The sequence below is a fragment of the Pseudonaja textilis genome, chromosome 7, assembly GCF_049901715.1.
Source record: "Pseudonaja textilis isolate UNSWEBS1 chromosome 7, rPseTex1.2, whole genome shotgun sequence".
In the NCBI taxonomy this organism is placed as follows: Eukaryota; Metazoa; Chordata; class Lepidosauria; order Squamata; family Elapidae; genus Pseudonaja; species Pseudonaja textilis.
The window spans coordinates 1,556,177-1,575,338 of NC_141996.1; the positions used below are offsets into that span (position 1 = coordinate 1,556,177).

At 45.7% G+C, this 19,162-nt stretch overlaps 2 protein-coding genes across 6 annotated transcripts in view; one reads left to right on the forward strand and one right to left on the reverse strand.

The window, feature by feature from the left end:
• Positions 1 to 1,560: 1,560 nt before the first annotated feature.
• On the reverse strand, positions 1,561 to 11,251 carry SPCS2 (signal peptidase complex subunit 2). 2 transcript variants are annotated; one of them, XM_087937801.1, is made up of 5 exons: positions 10,985 to 11,251; positions 5,501 to 5,584; positions 4,394 to 4,554; positions 3,126 to 3,260; positions 1,561 to 1,815 (listed from the first exon to the last, which is right to left on the reverse strand). In XM_087937801.1, the coding sequence occupies exons 1-5, from the start codon at positions 11,249 to 11,251 to the stop codon at positions 1,626 to 1,628; spliced, it is 837 nt and encodes a 278-aa protein (XP_087793927.1). In that variant the 3' UTR covers positions 1,561 to 1,625. The 2 variants fall into 2 exon arrangements, with proteins under 2 accessions (XP_087793927.1, XP_087793928.1); XM_087937802.1 differs by having other exon boundaries at positions 10,479 to 11,065.
• The window catches only part of XRRA1 (X-ray radiation resistance associated 1), a 44,055-nt gene continuing 36,083 nt past the window's right edge, over positions 11,191 to 19,162 (forward strand). For 3 of the 4 annotated variants that reach the window (XR_015744386.1, XM_087937796.1, XM_087937798.1), the window contains exons 1-3: positions 11,191 to 11,451; positions 15,466 to 15,571; positions 17,389 to 17,540. Coding sequence is in view for 3 of the 4 variants with exons in the window: in XM_087937796.1 (XP_087793922.1) it covers positions 15,481 to 15,571; positions 17,389 to 17,540 (243 nt within the window). In the remaining variant the exon portion in view is untranslated. The remainder of the gene's footprint in view (positions 11,452 to 15,465; positions 15,572 to 17,388; positions 17,541 to 19,162) is intronic. The other variant, XM_087937799.1, reaches the window with a different exon arrangement.

The window sequence follows — 19,162 nt, forward strand, 5'->3', positions numbered from 1 at the left end:
AAGTGGCTGGCCCAATCGCCCAGTCGCCTTTCTGGCCCAAGATGGGATTAGAACTCATAGCCTTCTGGTTTCTGACCCGAGGCCTTAACCGCAACACTGAATTGTCTCTCTCTCTCTTTTTATTTTTTCTTACAATATTTATAATCACATAATTCATTTATAGTTTTTATTAAAGCTTTGGGCTTTAAACAAAGCTGTGAATGAAACTTCTTCTAAATCCCTGCCAAGTGACTCAGATCAGCCTTATGTGGATGCGTGTGAAAATAATTAGAATTACAATCTACAAAAAAATAAATGACAACGTTGTGTATTCCACTCACGAACAATTCCACAATTGCCATGTTAAGTTTCTGTCTTTTATTGGGGGGAGGAAAAAAACACTATTTTTAGAAAATGGCAGTTTATGCAAGGAACAAGAGAGTTTTTTACCTCTTTTTTTTTTTAACTGCACGGATAAAATGCACCAAAAAAGGGACAATGCAGAGTTGGAAAATATTTTTTAAATCTTCACATTTTTCCTTTGCCAGGTCCGTCCTCGACTTACAACAGTTCATTTACTGTCGAAGTTAACTTAACAGCTTCAGTGATTCACTTAACAACGGTGGCAAGAAAGATTGTAAAATGGGGCAGGGGTCACTTAATATCTCACTCAGCAACAGGAAATTTGGGGCTCAATTGCAGTCGTAAGTTGAGGACTACCTGCAATCTTCAAATCTCTAAGTCAAATCCCACCTCCCCAAAACAGACCTTTTTAAAAAAAGAAAATTGAACCTTGACAAATCGGTTCAACGACAGACATAATTGAAAACCACAGCCAGAATTAACTAAGCAGTCGTTCTCCTGTCGAAATCAAGTTCCGATTCAGCCTTGGATTGTTTTGACAATGCCCGCAGAACGGCCTTATTAGGGCTTCGCTATCTTAAAATAAAATAAAAATAAAAATAAAATTTAACACCACCCCCCCCCACAAAAAAAAAATGGAGGCTCAACTTTTCTCATTCCCCAAATTGCTTTGAAAAATCCGAGTTCCCAAAGAATTAACAATGTATAGCAGTTCAGGGTCGAACTGCGAGGGGAGTGGTGGTCCTTGGTGCTCTCTTAGACCCGGGCGATTTTCTGGCGGACGTTTCATGACCCAACTAGGGAACGACGTCAGTCGCTGGAAGGGGAAGTGAGGTGGGGGTGGGAATGCTTGTACACAGATGAGCTTTGCTTACTTTGGTTAGGACAGAAAAGGCCAGAAAATCGCCAAGCTCTGACGGCACCGAGGTCATCGATCTTAAAAGAAGAGGTTGGCGGCTTTGGGCAACTTTTAAGACCGGGGGGGACGACTTCAACGTCTAGAATTCCACACGGCTGGGGAATTCTAGGCGTTGAGGTCCACCAGTCTTATACGCGGTTCCAGATTGGACATCCGTGGTGGTCTAAAGGGAAACAAACCAACCCAAAACTTAGGCCGTGAGTTTTGGACTTGGCCGGTGCTGGATTAAAGTCCTTTTTTTTTGCTCAAAAGAGGGATGGGCCGAGGAAGGGAGAGAGAAAGAAGGGAGGGTCTCGCGGTGGCTTCGATTGCTTTATTGACTTTGAAAGCTCAGCGTGATCTAAGTGGGAAGGTGGCCAGCAGCCTACTTGAGCTTCTTTTCCATCAGGAGGCTGTCGTGGAGCTTGGAGACCTCGGGCTCAAAGGTTTCCATTACTAAGGTCCCATTGCTGTCGAAGAATTTGGCGATGGAGCGGGTGAATTCGGCCTCCCTCGGCTGCTGCTTGCTTCGGCCACTGATGAAGGTCATCTTCAGGCTGTATTTGTCGTCAAACCTGCAAAAAGGGAGGAGAAAACAGAGAGGACGGGGTCAAGGACCATCCAGCGGGGAAAACGGGGGGGCTCACTTTCTAAAAATCGACTGAAATGAAATAAATATAAATTATAAAAACAGTCTAGCTGTCAGGATTCCGGCAGTTACCCCCCCATTTAAACCCTGAGTCTCGAGCCAAACTTCCAAAACTTCAAAAGGATTTATTGGGAGTTAACATGTCCGGCACTGCCTGGGTGTAACCGACTCTGAGACACATAATTCATTGTCACCCTTGACCCTGGTTTGCCCTTCACCCCCTGGGTGTATCGTAATTCATATCCTCCAATGGGACACCTCCCTAGCCCAGAGTCATCCATCAGGCTCTCTGGATAGAATTTTGCACAACAGAAGCTTCAGTCCCCTAGTTACTATCTTTGAAAACATTTGTGGAATGCGCAAACTGCTGCAATGCCCCCTCACTCCCTTTCTGTTGGCAACTCTAAAAAGACCATAGAAATATTTTATGAGTTGACAGTAACATAAAATAATAGAATATTAAAATACAAAACCACGTAACATAAAGCAATGGAATATGAAATAGAAAGCAAAATAAAACTACAATATAGCATAAAAAAAGACAAAATAAAAAATGAGCAAGATATAAAATAAAATAAAAAGGCAAAATAAAAAATAATACAGCATAAAATAAAATAAGATAAAATAAGGTAAAATGACGAATAAACTATAAAATGAAAAAAATTGAAAGAGCACACTGGAGAAATGCAAAATATAAAATACAACATAACATAACATAAATAATATAAAATACAAAACATAAAATCATACAACATAAAAAAACATAATCTAAAATAAAAAATGAATAAAATATAACATTAAATATTAAAATAGAAAACGAAATAAAACAGAAAATAACAAATGACATAAAATGCGAAGTAAAATAAAATCTAAAGTAAGCAATAAGCAAAATAAAGAAAAAAAAAGAGAACAAAAACAAACAGGTAAAAATAAAGAATAAAAGGGTTCAATTCAATTCAATTCGTGAGCTCCCGGTGATAGAGGTACTCCTCGCTTAATGACCGGTCACTGAACCGTAGGTCGAGAGGAGAGGAGATTGGAAGACTTCTGCTGAGTTTGCGATCCGAACTGTTTTGGGGGCAGGGTCAGCGCAGGACAACTTTCATTTAACCTTCTTCTCGATGGAGGTTTCTGGGAGCTGGCCTGATTTCTCTACCCCGTAACCCTCGTCCTTCAAGCCAGACTTTGGTGAGTCCTGGGGGGGGAGGTCTCTGTGTGTGTGTGTGTGTGTGTTACCTTTTCAGACTTGAGGAAAGCTGCCAGATGTCGTCAGGGTCCATTCCCGTGGGGTCTTTCCGGTGCGCTACCAGAAAGATGCTCTTCTCCTTGTATGAGGTATAGATGGTCAAAATTCCCATCATTACGAAATACGTAAGGCCGGGGTTAAGGAAAGGTGCCGGAACCGTAGGATCCTAAGGGACCTTTGGAGGTCTTCTAGTCCAACCTCTCTCCGAACTAGGAGACCTTATATACCATCCCAGATAAATGGCTGGCCAAACTTTTCTCGAAGTCCTCCGGTGATGAGAGCACTCAAAACGCCGAGAGGGAGGCTGTTCCATGCATCCATCCATCTCGCTCTCCATCCATCCACCTATTCCTCTCTCCATCAATCCACCGTCCAACTATTTATAAAGCCTGCACGATCACTATGAATCTTCTCAACACTCCATATCGCCCATCCCCTCCCACTTGTGACTGTATGACTGTGACTTTGTGGCTTGTATCCTTACGATTTATGATTTATGACTGTTTCCTAGTATGATTTGATGGCTTATTGTACTCTGACTATTATTAATGATGGTTCTTGACGAATGTCTCTTTTCTTTTGTGGACACTGAGAGCATCTGAACCAAGACAAATTCCTTGTTTGTCCATCACACTTGGCCAATAAAGAATTCTATTCTATTCTATTCTATTCTATTCTATTCTATTCTATTCTATTCTATTCTATTCTATTCTATTCTATTTCTATTCTAATCTTCCATATTTATATTCTATTTTGTTCTATTCTATTCTGTTCTATTCTATTTTCTATTCTATTTTCTATTCTATCCTATTCTATTCTGTTCTGCTCTGTTCTATTCTCTCCAATTCTCTTTTATTCTACTATCACTAAGTGTTGTACCTGATGATTCTTGACAAATGTCTCTTTTCTTTTATGTACACTCAGAGCATTTGCACCAAGACAAATTCCTTGTGTGTGCAATCACACTTGGCCAATAAAGAACTCTATTCTATTCTATTCTATTCTATTCTATTCTATTCTATTCTATTCTATTCTATTCTATTCTATTCTATTCTATTCTCTCTTCTCCTCTCCCCTTCCTTTCCATTCTATTCTAACCCCTCTCTCTCTCTCTCTCTCTCACACACACACACACACACACACAAAACGGCCAGGAAACTCAGCTTAGGGCTTCCCAGTGGTCCAACCAAGGAACCAGCGATGGATGGAAAGCAGAGAATTCTCCTTCAAAAACGAGGAGCAGCGGGAGAAAGGATATGACACCACGCAGACGGCGAGCACCGGCTTCGATTCCGGGAAGGGGTGAAGGTAATCCCATATTAAAGCCACGATGGCGAAGAGGCAGGAGATGGTGCAGATGATAAGGCGCCCGTCGATCAAGCAGAAGTTCTCTACGTATTTATACTTTTCCAAAAGGACCTGGGAAGCGGAAAGAAGGGCCCAGGTTAGCCCAGGGCCTGCATCCTCCAAGGGAAGGAAGGGGCTCGACGAGAAGGAGAGAACCTCGGGGGTTCGGGGTTGAAATGTGTGTGTGTGTGTGGGGGGGTGGAGACGCTTGGTGCTCTCTGAGCTGGGTGGTTTTCTTGCAGGCGTTTCGTAGACCCAACTGGGGAACATCATCAGTGCTAGGGGGCTTTGCAGAGAGGAGGAGGAGGAGGAGGGGGAGCAGGACTACGAGGTCCTTAGTGTGCTCTGTGTGCTTGTTGGTGGTTTTCTTACAAGTATTTCGTGGCCCAACTGGGGAACATCATCGGTGCTGGATGGGAGGGACTGGGGTTTGCAGGGAGGAGGACTCTGAGCTGCATGGTTTTCTTGCAGATGTTTCATGACCCAACTGGGGAACATCATCAGTGCCCGAAGTGTGCGGAGGAGGAAGCGGGGGGTGGGGGGAGGACTATGAGGTCCTTAAGTAGACTCTAAGCTGGGTTGTTTTCTTACAGACGTTTCCTCACCCAACTGGGTGGCATCTTCCGTGTTATAAAGGAATGGGAGGTGTGGAGTGGAGGGAGAGAATGAGGAAGTGGAGAAAGGGAAGAGGAAGGACTGTGGGGGTCCTTGGTGTTCTCTGAGTGGGGTTGTTTTCCTGTAGACATTTCATGACCCAACTATGTAACACCATCAGTGTCAGAAGGGAGTAGGGTTTGCTTGTTGTGTTGGGGGGATTATCAGGGAGGCAGGTCAACAGCTTGAGGAGAAAAGGGCCTTAAGCAATGCAGAGGGACGCACAGACACTAGAGAATCATATTCCGTGCTGACCGGCCCCAAAACAAGAATGGGGGGGGGAGGAATTAATAGGAAAGACACCAGAACTGGGGGGAGGAGCCCATCCTCTATTCCAAAAGATAGGAAGTTGGTTTTTTTTTACCTTTTTGGCGGAATCATCCAGCGAATTCTTCACCGCTGACCCGTCCCATTTGTCCACTTTCACGGGTTTGTCGTCGATTTTCCACTGAGAGGCAAAAAAAAAAAGTTTAGAAACAAATTCAGGGGTTTAGAAAGAAATTTAAGGGGTTAGAAACCAATTTTTTGGGTGGGGTGGGTGGTGGAGAAGATGGCAAATGCCCCCTTACTTCTGCCCCATGTTGGATTCCCATCAAATTAAATGAAAACAACTGAATTAGGCTCAGTAGGTTGTGTGAAGACTGTTGTTTTGTCTTGACAAGGCTCTACTCTGGAGCCAGTTGTGACTTTCAGATTTATGCTGGTGAAAAGACACCCTGGGTCTTCCTAGGGGTTACATCAGAGTTTGGAAATGACAAAGGCCTCCAGAATTCGCTTTTGTACAAAGCGCATCGTCAGCACAACTGAATTAAACATGCAAGCTTTCAACAATGCTTATTTATTTATTTTAATTTGAGGAAAAGGAAAGGCGTTCTTTCAGGAATCCCGAGGGGCAGCCATCGGCCCAAGAGAAAGTAATGAGGTTCACTTTTGTAGGGTTCCACCAGTCAGCCCATAATACAGGGATGGGCAACTCTGCCACTTTAGGACTTGTGGACTAACTCCCAGGATTCCTGAGCCAGCAGCCTGAGGGATTCTGGGAGTTGAAGTCCACAGGTTATAAAATTGCCAGAGTTGCCCATCCGTGCCATAAGACCTAAATAAGGCCTAGATTTAACGTGTTTGAAAGAGCACAGCAATCCAGGGCTGGAAGACACCTCAGAGGTCATCTAATTCAACCCCTTGTTCCAAGAGTATTGCTAAAGTGAGCTTCTCTCTTTTGACCCAGTTTGTTGGTAGATCTGATGATCAAGATTTATTGCTCCGGTTATTTTAATTTGGGCTTGTGCGTTTGTTTGCTTCTATCGCTTTTGCTATTTTCTAAGCTGCCCAGAGTCTAAGCAGGCAGACGGCCACACCTAATTTAATAAATGAAATTAATGTTTTTTTTTGTCCCTGATATTAAGTTCCAGATTCACCCATGGCCAGGTGCTACCTGCAGTATTGACCGTAAATCTGTTTTCATCAGTATGACGCGGAGAGGTATGCGCTATTGTCACAATTATTATTGTTTAATAAAAGCACATGAAAGGGGGGAAAAAAGGCTTGTTCTGAGAAGGGAGATTGCTTAGTAGAAAGTTCATGCGAATAACCTGAGAACACAATATTTATAATATTTCTCAACACAGTAAAGACCCAACAGTAATGATTATATTGGGCTTATGTTTCAAATGACAAGCTTGGCCACAAAGTAAGCAAACACCTTTGGAGAATCCTGCCCGGGCGATCATTCAGGAGGCACTGTGCACTCCAAAATTAGATTTACCGAGTGCATTATTCTTAAATTAATCACTAGTTCTATTGTGCAAACAAAGCAATTTATTCATGCTCCTTGCTGCAGGCCAAGACCAGAGATTAACAGTTAGCCCTTGACTTACAACCACAATTGAGACCAACATTTCTGTGGTTAAGTGAGACATTTCGCTCTGTTTTACAACTTGTCGCGCCACAGCTGTTAAGTGAAACTGTGCTGTGATTGAGTTAGCAACACGGTCGTTAAGTCAATCCAAATTCCCCATCGGGGAAGCCAGATTCACTTAACAACCATACGAAAAACTTCACCCCTGTAGCGATTCCCTTAACGGTTGTGGCAAGAAATGTCGTAAAATGAGGCAAAATTTCACTTAACCGCCTTGCTCGGCAACATAAATTGTGGTTCGTAAATTGAGGACACGTATATGTTGAGGAAGGTGCTATGTACCTCATCTTGAGGCCCCGGAGGAAAGGTGGACTGTATTATCTCTAATCCTAAATAATAAGCTATATTTAAATTCAAGCATTAAACATACTTCCTCGGTGATAATTTCACCCAATATTCACCCAAAGCTCTTATTATCTTCATTAAAACCATATGGCAATGAGGTGGATCTCTCTCTCTCTCTCTCTCTCTCTCTCTCACACACACACACACACACCCCAATGCCAAACTACCCAGGGAAGACCCTCAAAAGACACGAAAAAGATTGTTCGTGGAAGACTTAAAAGCATTCTCCCCATCCTGAAAGTACGTTATGATCCCTTGCTGTCCGATAGGCTACGTAGCACGGAGGATCTAATCCCAATGCTAAGATGAGACCTGCTCCAATTTTGCCAAAATGCCAAGTTTCTAGCATCTCCTCATGCAAAAGCCACGGGGGTCTTGAACCCCGTAACAGCACCTGACTAAAACAAGTTCAGAAGCTGGACAAAGGCTGCCCAGGGACGCTTTAATTCTAACTTTGGGGAGCTACTAGATACGGGGAGCCCCGGCCCCGTGCTTTTAGAGACCATTTGAAGCTACATCACTAAAAAAAAAAAATCGACTTAGGGCTGTTTTTCACACTTACGTCCGTTGCAGCATCCCACTGGACATGGGATCGGACGCTTGGCAACTGGTTCGTATTTAGGATGGTCGCCTTGTCCCAGAGTCACTGATCTCCATTTGCGACCCTTTTCCTGGCAAACTCAGTGGGGAAGCCAGAGTCACCGAATAACCATGCGACTAACTTAAGAACTCCAGTGATTCACTTAACAATGGTGGCAAGAAAAGTCATAGAACGGGGCAAAACTCAGATAACAGATAATCAGAAGGGACCTTGTAAGTCATCTAGTCCAACCCCCCCCAACCCAAGCAGCGGACCCTACACCATTTCTGACAAAGTTTCTAGGTTGAATCTCTCCTTGATCAGTTTCCATTGTTCCTTGTCTGGCCTTTGGGTCCTTGGGAGAATAGCTTGACCCCTTCCTCCTCCTCTCTGGGGCAGCCCCTCCCTCAAATTTTGGAAGGCTGCTCTCCTGCCTCCCCTGGTCCTCCTCTTCTCTAGACCAGCCAGGCCCAGTTCCTGTAACCGTTCTTCATATGCCTTAGTCTCCACTCCCCTAATCATCCTGGTTGCTCTTCTCTGTATTTTTCTAGAGTCTTAAGAACCATCTTGCTTAGCGACGGAACCAATTGTGGTCGTTAAGCCAGGCACTACCTGTATAGGAACACAGCCTGCTGGAGTCAAGCAAAGAACTATTAATGTCTAACGAAACCTCACCTCCTTCTCATTTTTGGCGTTCTTCCTATCGCTTGACTTCCTGTTGCTAGCTTCAAAGAAAGACACATCATCCCTTCTGAAACCCAACGGCCATGTCTAAAAAAATTTCAACTATGACAACTTAATTCTAACCTTTTTTTTTAAAAAAAAAAAATCAAATCAGACAGTAAACTTGCTTATGGACCAGAATGTCCTCTAAGACAAGAGCTGAAACGGCGTGTGTTTTTATTCTCAACACAGAAGTAAGGAAAAAGAAAGCAGTAAAGGCATTGCTGCTGTAAAACGCTTTCCTCCTCTAAGACTTATAGTAACAAAGAAGAGCTTGTTTCTTAAGGTCCAATAACCAATGTCTGGGCAGGACTATTAAGTGAAAAATGATTTTATTTTTGCTTTCAATGCAAGGAAAGCTGCACAGGGTGAGGAAATCTGCCTGTGAAATTGAAATGAGACCAGAGGACAACAGGGAGAATAAATAAGCACAGCAAAAGAGTGAGGATTTGACACAGTACTTTAGACTTTGAAATACAGGTAGTCCTCAACTTATGACCACAATGGAGTCCAAAATACCCTGGGACCATCATAAAGGCGAGTTGCCAAGTGTCTGAATTTTGATCACGTGACGATGGGGATGCTGTGACGTGTCGTAAGTGTGAAAAACGATCTTAAGTCACTTCTAACAGATAACAGATAATCAGAGTTGGAAGGGACCTTGTAGGTCATCTAGTCCAACCCCCTGCACAAGCAGGAGACCCTACACCATTTCTGACAGATGGGAATCCTGTCTCTTCTTGAAAGCCTCCAGGGATGAAGCTCCCACAACTTCCAAAGGCAACCTCTGTTCCATTGGCTGATTGTTCTCACCATCACAAAATTTCTCCTTACTTCCAGGTTGAATATCTCCTTGATCAGTTTCCATCCATTATTTCTTGTCTGGCCTCCAGGAGCTTTGGAAAATAGCTTGACCCCCTCCTCTCTGGGGCAGCCCCTCCTTCAAACATTGGAAGACTGCTCTCCTATCTCCCCTGGTCCTTCTCTTCCCTAGACCAGCCAAACCCAGTTCCTGCAACTATCATATGTTTTAGCCTCCAGTCCCCTAAATCATCCTGGTTGCTCTTCTCTGCACTTTTTCTAGAGTCTCAACATCTTTATTTATGGTGTGGTGACCAAAACTGGATGCACTACTCTAGGTGTGGTCTTTTGTACATATCACTGTCATTTTGGTCACTAAATGAACTCTTTCAAGTTGTGGACTACCAGCACAAATATCAATTTCAACAAAACATCAGCAAATATACATGCATACCTACACATAAATTAAAACAAAAAAACCACCGTGTACAACATACAAGATAAAACACTAAGTTAAAAGGGTAAAACTACGGGGTCCTTGCAGCTGTTCAGTTAGCCACACGGTTGTTAAGTGAATCTGGCTTCCCTGCTTGTCAGAAGGTTTGGGCACAATACAACATACAAGGTAAAACACTAAGTTAAAAGGGTAAAACTATGGGGTCCTTGCAGCTGTTCAGTTAGCCACACGGTTGTTAAGTGAATCTGGCTTCCCTGCTTGCCAGAAGATTGGATCACATGACCTCGGGACTCTGCAACCGTCACAAAGACGAGTCAGTTGCCAAGCGTCCCAATTCTGATCACATGACGTGACCCTGGGGATACTACAAATGTCGTAAGTACACAGCATGCATCTGATTTTTGACCACCTGCTTCAACGGCCCGTTAAGGGTGACAAACGGTCACAAGCCACTTTCACCCACGTCCCTGTCATTTCGGTCACTCGACGGTCGCAAGTCGAGGACTACCTGCACTTACCAGCACAAACGTCAATTTCAACAAATCAGCAGCAGGTATGCATGCAGACACACGCATCAATTAAAAAAAATAGGTGCAATATTCAATATATACGAGATAAAAAGCTAAGTTGAGGTAAAACTGCTCTCTCCCTGCAGGATCCCAGGGGTCAACACGTGTGAATGCGGATTCTTAGGGATTCCCAGCTAGCCAATCAACGACGAGCATCTCTCTCCCTCCCTCCCTCCCCCACCCCTGTATCCCAGACGGGCGGATGAGGATTCTGGGAGTTGTAGTCCCCGCGCTTTCTCTCTCTCTCTCTCTCTCTCTCTCTGTGTCTCTCCTGAGGCAACGCGGCGCCCTCAGCTCCCGGGCCGACGTGGACAGCCAGGCCGGCCTGCCCGGGGTGGGGAGACGCTGCTGAGGAGAACCGGGCTGGGGAGGCCTTCACCCCGGCCGCCCTCGCTGCCTCGTCCCGGAGGGGGAACGCCCCCGGACGCCGAGGAACCTCCCGGCCGAGCCGCTACCTTGTCCAGGATCCCGTTCTTGTTGGCTCCGCCGCCGCCTCCGCTTCCCGCGCCGCCGCCTTTCGCCGCCATCTTGACTCCTCCTTTTTCCCCGCCCCCCGCTTCGCGACCTGTTCGCCGCCGATTGGCCGAACGGGGAGAGGCCCGCGCAAAGGACGCCGGGACGGGGAAGCGCCGCCCTATAGGAAGCTGTGCCCGCGCGCGGTGTAGCCTGGGAAGTGGAGTTTTCCTGGCGGGCGGGTTGCCATGGCTACCGGGGGGAACCATCGTGAGAGAAACCGTGAGGGAATCGCGGTTCGCTGGACCGGCGAAAGGAGCCCGAGGAAGGAAGGCCGCCCGTCGTGCCGATCGGCCGGGGCTGAAGCCGGAGTCGGAACCGCCGTCCTCCCTCCTGCTGGGGTTGGAGAGAGGGAAAAAAAAAAAGGCGCGGGGGTCTTTCTAGCCACGGGAGGACTCCACGCTCTATGGTTTGCCTCCCCCATTCCTTTTTTTTTTAACAAAAAGTTTTAATTAAGTCTTTCCCCCCCCCCCATTAATTCATTCATTTCACTGACTTTGCCCAAGTTGGGGCTCTTTCCAGCGTGGTATTACAATCCCCATCTCCTCCCCCAAGCTTGCCTGGCCCCCCCACAACCGGGGTGGGTGTGGATTATGGCTTATGTAGTCCTCTCCCATCACATACTGGGGTTTGGAATAGAATGAATGAGCTGGAAGGGGCCTTGGAGGTCTTGTAGTCCAGCCCCCTGCTCAAGCAGGAGGACCTTCCATATTATACCTTTCCAGATAAGTGACTGTCTCCTTAAAAACCTCCAGTGATGGAGCACCCACAGCTTCCAGTGGCAAGGAGTTCCACTGGTTAGTTGTCCTCATTGTCTGGGAGTTTCTTCTTAATTCCAGGTTGCTTCTACTCCTGGATCAGTTTCCCTTAGTTGCTTCTTGTTCTGCCTTCAGGGGCTTTGGACAATAGGTTGACCCCCTTCCTCTTCTTTGGGGCAGCCCTTCAAATATTGGAAGGCTGCTATCATGTCACCCCTGGTCCTTCTTTTCATCAAACTAGACCTACCTGATAACCAAGTACCAGAAGAGACCTCCGAGGTCATCTACTCCGACCCCCTGCTCAAGAAGGAGACAATCATTTCACACAAGTGGCTGTCTCAATCTCTTCTTAAAAACCTCCAGTGTTGGAGCACCCACTGGTTCATTGTCCTCCCTCTTAGGAAATTCCTCCTTAATTCCAGGTTGCTTCTCTCCTCGATGAGTTTCCACCCGTTGCTTCTTCTCCTGCCTCTTCAGGGGGCTTTGGAGAATAGCTTGACTGCCTCTTCTTTGGGGCAGCCCCTCAAATACTGGAAAGATGCCATCATGTCACCTCTGGTCCTTGGAATAGTGCTATCAGGTCACTCCTAATTCTTCTTTTCTCTAGAATTTACCCAAACCCTAATCCTACAATGGCTCTTCATATGTTTTATTCTCCAGGGCTTTGATCATAGTTGCTTGTCTCCGAACCTCTCCAAATTCTCAACATCTTTTTTTTTTATGGGGACCAAAACCGGTTGTAATTTCAGGTTGCTGCATCCACAAGACACCCGCTCAACCTGGTCAGGCTAACGTCAGCGGAGACGTTGGTCCAAACAGGCAAATCTGGGTCAGGGTTAACGTTTAGCTTTTCGTTTGGTTCCCCCACCCCTGGGTTTGGGTGTATTGCGTAAACTCAGAAAAAGGGATTACTTCAACAACACGCGTTCGGTGTGTGTTACTGCAAACCCCAGCCTGCGAAGTGGTTCGGTCGGTGTTTTTAATCGAGCAGCCTGGCCTACCTTGCAAGGTTGTTGGGAGGCTTACTGGCATTCCTCAACTTGGGATCCCAACTGAGCCTCAGATTTCTGTTGCTAAGCGAGTCGTTTTATAAGTGAGTTGGGCCCCGTTTTGCCATCTTTCTTGCCGGCGTTGTTGTGAATCACTTCAGTTGTTAAGTTAGCAACAGGGTTTTTAAGTGCATCTGGCTTTGCTTATCAGAAGGTAGTAAAAAGGGGATTGTATGACCCCCCGCAAGACACTGCAGCGATCATAATCTTGTTTATATATTTTGCTAATAATATACAAACAATACAGATAAAATCGGGTATAAAGATTGATCTCTTATAAGCAATAATAATCATTGGATAATCATAAATCATTGGATGGTGCAGTCAAGCTTTGGGAATCTTTTAAAGCAGCTGTTTCCTAGTAGGACTTGATGTCTTATTGCACCCTATGACTATTATTAAGTGTTGTACCTGATGATTCTGGACTCTTGATAAATGTATTTTTTCTTTTATGTACCCTGAGAGCATTTGCACCAAGATGAATTCCTTGTGTGTCCAATCACACTTGGCCAATAAAGAATTCTATTCTATTCTATTTCTAATCTATTCCATATTTCTATTCCATATTTCTATTTTATTCTATTCTATATTTCTATTCTAATCTATTCTATATTTCTATTCTAATCTATTCCATATTTCTATTCTGTTCTGTTCTATTCTATTCTATTCTCTATCCCATCCCATCCTATTTAAATTCTATTCCTAAGGCCTTCTATTCTTATTGTACCCTCTGACTATCATTAAATGTTGTACCTGTTGATTCTGGACTCTGACGAATGTCTCTTTTCTTTTATGTACACTGAGAGAATTTGTACCAAGACAAATTCCTTGTGTGTCCAATCCCACTTGGGCAATAAATAATTCTATTCTGTTCTGTTTTGTTCTATTCTATTCCATTCTATTCTCTCCTATTCTATTAATTCTTATTCTTATTCTATTCTATTCTATTCTATTCTATTCTATTCTATTCTATTCTATTCATTCTTATTCTATTCTATTCTTTATTGTTGTCTTTTTTAAAAAAAGATGTGGGAGTTTACAAAACGACATAGGACACTGTGTGCCAAAGCGGGTGCCGAGAGCCAAACTCACTTAACAACTGTCTCTCTTAGCAACGGAAATGTTTGGGTTCCATTGTGGTTGGTAAGTCAAGGACTACCTATAACCCCTTTTAAAAAATACAATAACGAGAAAGAACGCCGCTTGAAGCCATTTAAGAGTTGCTCTTAGCAGCCCAGAAATGAAACCCTGAGATGGTTTAATTTGGAGACGCCTACCCCCTAGGGTTTGGGGGCGGGTTGGACTAGATGACCTCAAGGAACGCTACCAGCCTTTATTCTCTCTTAGCCCAGCTTCTTTGATGGATTTGACGCAGAAGGAACGGACCAGAGGGGGTTTAAAATCTCGGGATTTCTAAGCCCGGGATCTGAATGGTAATAAATCCCCCCCACCCTCCTGGTTGTCGTCCCATTTTCCCCCACCCCCCAAATAACTCCCACGACCCTCTGCTTACTTTGTAAGAGGCCTTGGCAGTGCTTCGTGAGGGGGGCAACGAGCTCCGTGAAGGTGGCGACGAGGTCTCTGGTGGCTGCCATTGGAGCGGGACGTCACGGCAATGTTTCACGTTGACTTGTATCCTCACGTCGCCATGCGTCACTCGCATTGCTGGTCTGGGCAGGTGGTGGTCTCCTTAGCGGGGAGGGGTCTCCTGAGGGCCTGCTGAGAAGGGTCCCTCTGGGCCATGTCACAGAGGCCTAGCTGCTTTGTTAAGCAGTGACATGGGGGGGGAGTTTATCCAGGGGTGGGATTCACATTTTTTAACAACTGGTTCTGTGGGCGTGGCTTAGTTGGTGGGCGTGGCTTGGTGGTCATGTTATTGGCTGGGCGTAGCCAACTCAATGTCACTCACATCGAGGCACGCATCTCCTCGCCTGGCCTCTTGTGACCGTGTGGGGTTGCTGCAACAGTCGTAAGTGTGAAAAACGGCCGTAAGTCCCTTTTTTCAGTGCCATTGTAACTTTGAATGGTCACACAAGCAAAGTACCAGCAAAGGAGGGGGAAAAAACTCCAGAGAAGTTCCAGAGACAGGAAGTCTAGTCCTGCCAAGAATGTAATAAGGATTAATGGAGAGGCCGTTTCTGTAAGCAACACCAGAATGTTTCCTTCCTGCCTTCCTTACAGGATTAGCCCTGTAATTTCTTCTAACAACCGGTTCTCCGAACTGCTTAGAAGGTTAACAACTGGTTCTAGCGAATAGGTGCGAACTGGTAGAATCCCACTCCTCGGGGTCTCCCCTGGAAATAACAGGGATTGCAAAAGACCTGTTATTTTATTTTTTAAAAATTTGCAAAGGGGACAAATACCAGCGTTGGGGGGGGGGACCTTAGAGGTCGTCTAGTCCCACCCTTCTGCTCAAGAAAGCAATGCTCCCATTTGACCTTTCTTGCCTCGGTTAAGTGAATCCCTGCAGCGGATAACCCTAACCCCGTGGACCCTGCTTAACAGATAACAGATCGTCACAGTTGGAAGGGACCTTGTAGGCCCATCTAGTCCAACCCCCTACACCGTTTTCTGACCGATGGGCAGGTTTTAATTAACCTTTTGCTTTGCCTTAAGGGCTGAAGGAAGACCATGGCGGCCTTTTATAAGCTGGATGATGGGCAGTGTTACCCGACCAACTGCTTTCCAGCTAAAAGCCTTTTGCAGCCTCGATACGAAGAAGGTAACGTCTTCGGATATGCAGTTTTTAAGATCTGGGGAAGGGTTAAGGATCTTTGCAGCTGGAAAAAAAATAGAGAATCCTCTCAAGCGGCCCCGCTTACGTTTCTAGAGTAAGGCTCCCAGCGTGTAACCTGTCACCCTCTCAAAACCTTGAGGCAGTGAAAAGCTCGCCCAGTTGTGCAACCTGTTGTGTGAATCTCCCCTCTGCTGCCATCCTTTTGGGGAGTTTAGGAAAAGATTTCCATAGAAGAGAGGATTTGTGGTTCAGGATTGAACTGTGGGATCTTTCATGTTCTCTGAGCTTTCATGCCTTAAGGCAGAACTAGAACTCACTGTCTTCCTGGGGATTGGCCAAAGTCATCCAGCCGGTTTTCATGGTTAAGGCAGAACTAGCACTCGCTGTTTCCTGCCTATTGTTCCAAAGTCACCCAACAAGCTCTAAGGCAGGACTAGAACTCACCATTTCCTGCTGACTGGCTCAAAGTCACCCAACTAGCTTTCATGGCAAAGGCAGGACTAGAACTCACCGTCTCCTGGTGATTGGCTTAAAGTCACCCAGCTGGCTTTCATGCCTAAGGCAGGACTAGAGCTCACCGTCTCCTGGTGATTGGCCCAAAGTCACCCAGCTGGCTTTCATGCCTAAGGCAGGACTAGAACTCCCCGTCTCCTGGTGATTGGCCCAAAGTCCCCCAGCTGGCTTTCATGCCTAAGGCGGGACTAGAACTCACCATTTCCTGGTATTTGGCCCAAAGTCACCGAGCCAGCTTTCATGTCAAAGACTGGACTAGAACTCACCATCTCCTGATAATCGGGACAAAATCACCCAGCAAGCTTTCATGGGTAAGGCAGAACTAGAATTCACCATCTCCTGGTTTAACCACTAGGCTAGAGGGGTTTATAGTTCACCTTAAAAGAGGACCTGACTTGTGGGAGGGCTCACATTGCAGCCCTGGTCAAAAGGACCCAGCAGAGATTAGACTACCTGAGACTTCTCAGGAAACAACAACCAAATGAGAAACTGCTGGTGACCTTCTACCGCTGCACCAAAGAGAGCATCTTAGCTTACCGCACACCTGTGTAGGGTTTGCCCATTGCACAGGGGCAGATAGGACAGCCCTCCAGAGGGTGAATGTCATTGCCCAGAGGATCAATGGGTTGCCGTCTCCCCTCTTTGGAAGAGCTTTATACCTCCCGCTGCCTTAAGAAAGCTCAAAACATCCTCAAAGATCCATCTCATCCTGGGCACCCTTTTTTTTTTTTTTGAGCTATTACCATCTGGCAGATGGTACAGGAGAATAATAAAAACAAGGACAAATAGGTTGAAAAACAGCTTCTATCCCAGGGCTGTAGCGCTCTTGAATTCCACTGTATAGTGCAATATTAACACAATATCAATTGTATAGAATGCAACTGCCCCCTTTCCTCTTTGGAAGAGCTTTAAGAAAGTTCAAAACATCCTCAAGGATCCATCTCATCCTGGGCATCCTATTTTTGAACTATTACCATCTGGCAGATGGTACAGGATAATAATAAAAACAAGGACCAATGGGCTGAAAAACAGCTTTTATCCCAGGGCAGTAGCTCTGTTGAATTCTACTGTATAGTGCAATGTTGGTGTGGTGTTATGAGTTTTCCATTCATTGTGTGGAGTGTGAAGGATGTGTGTTTGTGTTTATTTTCATGGTCATGATGTGCACTGAAGACGGGGTTTGATTTCGTTGTACGAGGTGCAATGGCCATCAAGTAAACTAAACGTATCTTAGTTGAGTTCTCCTAACTGGGTGCACCTGGGTTTTGTTTCTGCCCATATTGCTGCAGGAGCCGGTCACTGGCAGGTGGCTCGTCAGAACGTGGAGAAAACCAAGGTGGAATGGCTGTTTGGCACGCGAGTTGTCCAGCAGAGCTGGCAAGAGTGTTTGCGGAAAGCCCAGTGCCCCAGGCCAGAGAAAGTACTCGATGGGGCCCGGCTGGTGAGTGTGGTCTTTCTTTGTTGCGTTGCATGGCTCTCCTGCCCGTTTCAGAGGGTTGGACTAGATGACCTTTAGGGTCCTTTCCAGCCCCACAACACTAGGTGTCTTAAGATCTTGGAAGGACAAAGGCCAAGGAGCTTCATGAGGGTTTGAGGTTTGAGCGGAAAGTGGGTAGCAGGAGCGTAGATAGGAGACATCCTTGACTTACAGCCGTTCGTTTAGCGACCATTGGAAGTTGCAAACGGCACTGAACGTCTATTGGAGTTCCTCGTTCTCTCGCCATTCAGTCAGAACTGAAGAAGCTACTGGGAGGAGAAGTGAAATGTCTTCCAAGGAAGAAAAAGCCAAGAAAGTCCAAATGGGAAAAAGCACTTTGGGGACAACAGTACTGAAAAAAGTGCCTATGTTTCACACTTATGACCGTTGCAGCATTTCCCCCCCCCCGGTCATGTGATCAAAATTCAGAGGCTTTGCAACAATGGACTCATATTTATGGCGGTCGCAGCGCCGCAGGATTACGTCGTCCCTTTTGGCGGCCTTCTGACAAGCAAACCCAAACCCAGGTTCACTGAATGACTGCAGCCAGATTTCCCCATGCTGGCTGGGGGATTCTGGGAGTTGAAGTCCACCAATTGGGAGACCCTGGACCAGACATGCCCAGTTCCCTCAACCATTCACCCTCTGAACCGAGGTTATATGAAGCGTCGTTGTTACCACTTTATGAGGCCTTGGTGAGGCCACACTTGGAATCCAGCGTCCGGTTTTGGTCGCCACGATGTAAAACTACACCGAATTAAAAAAAGGGATTTATTTTGTCTACTTAGAGCTACTCAAGTGAATCCACCACCCACCCCGACTTTCTCAGACTTGTGGCAGCGTGGAAGCATCGAATCTCAGTATAGCTTCCAAAGCTGACTCTAGTCTGGCTAGTCTAGTGAAGAGAAGGACCTGGGGAGACAGGATAGCAATGCTCCAATATTTGAGGGGCTGCCCCAGAGAGGAGGAGGAAGGGGGTCAAGCTCTTTTCTAAAACACCTGAAGGCCAGACAAGGAATAATGGATGGAAACTGACCAAGGAGAGATTCAACCTGGAAATAAGGAGGGATTGTCTGACAGGGGGAACAATTCACCTGTGGACAGAACTTTGCCTTCGGAAGTTGTGGGAGCTTCATCCCTGGAGGCTTTCAAGAAGAGACTGGACTGTCCTCTATCAGAAATGGTGTAGGGTCTCCTGCTTGGGCGGGGGGGTTGGACTAGATGACCTACAAGGTCCCTTCCAACTCTGGCATTCTGTATTCTGATTAAACGGCAGATTAACATACAAAGAACAGTTGCGGGAATTGGATATATCTGATTCAATGAAAAGAAGGACCAGGGGTGACATAATAGCGGTGTTCCCATGTCTCAGGGGCTGCCCCAAAGAAGAGGGAGTCAAGCTATTCTCTAAAGCTCCTGAAGGCAGGACAAGAAGCAACGGATGGAAACACACACACACACACACACACACAGACCCATTTTACAGAATATTCTTTTGTTGTTGTTGGTATTAAACTGTTTATCAAGCATTTCTGTATTACATTTTCCTTCCTTCCTTCCTTCCTTCCTTCCTTCCTTCCTTCCTT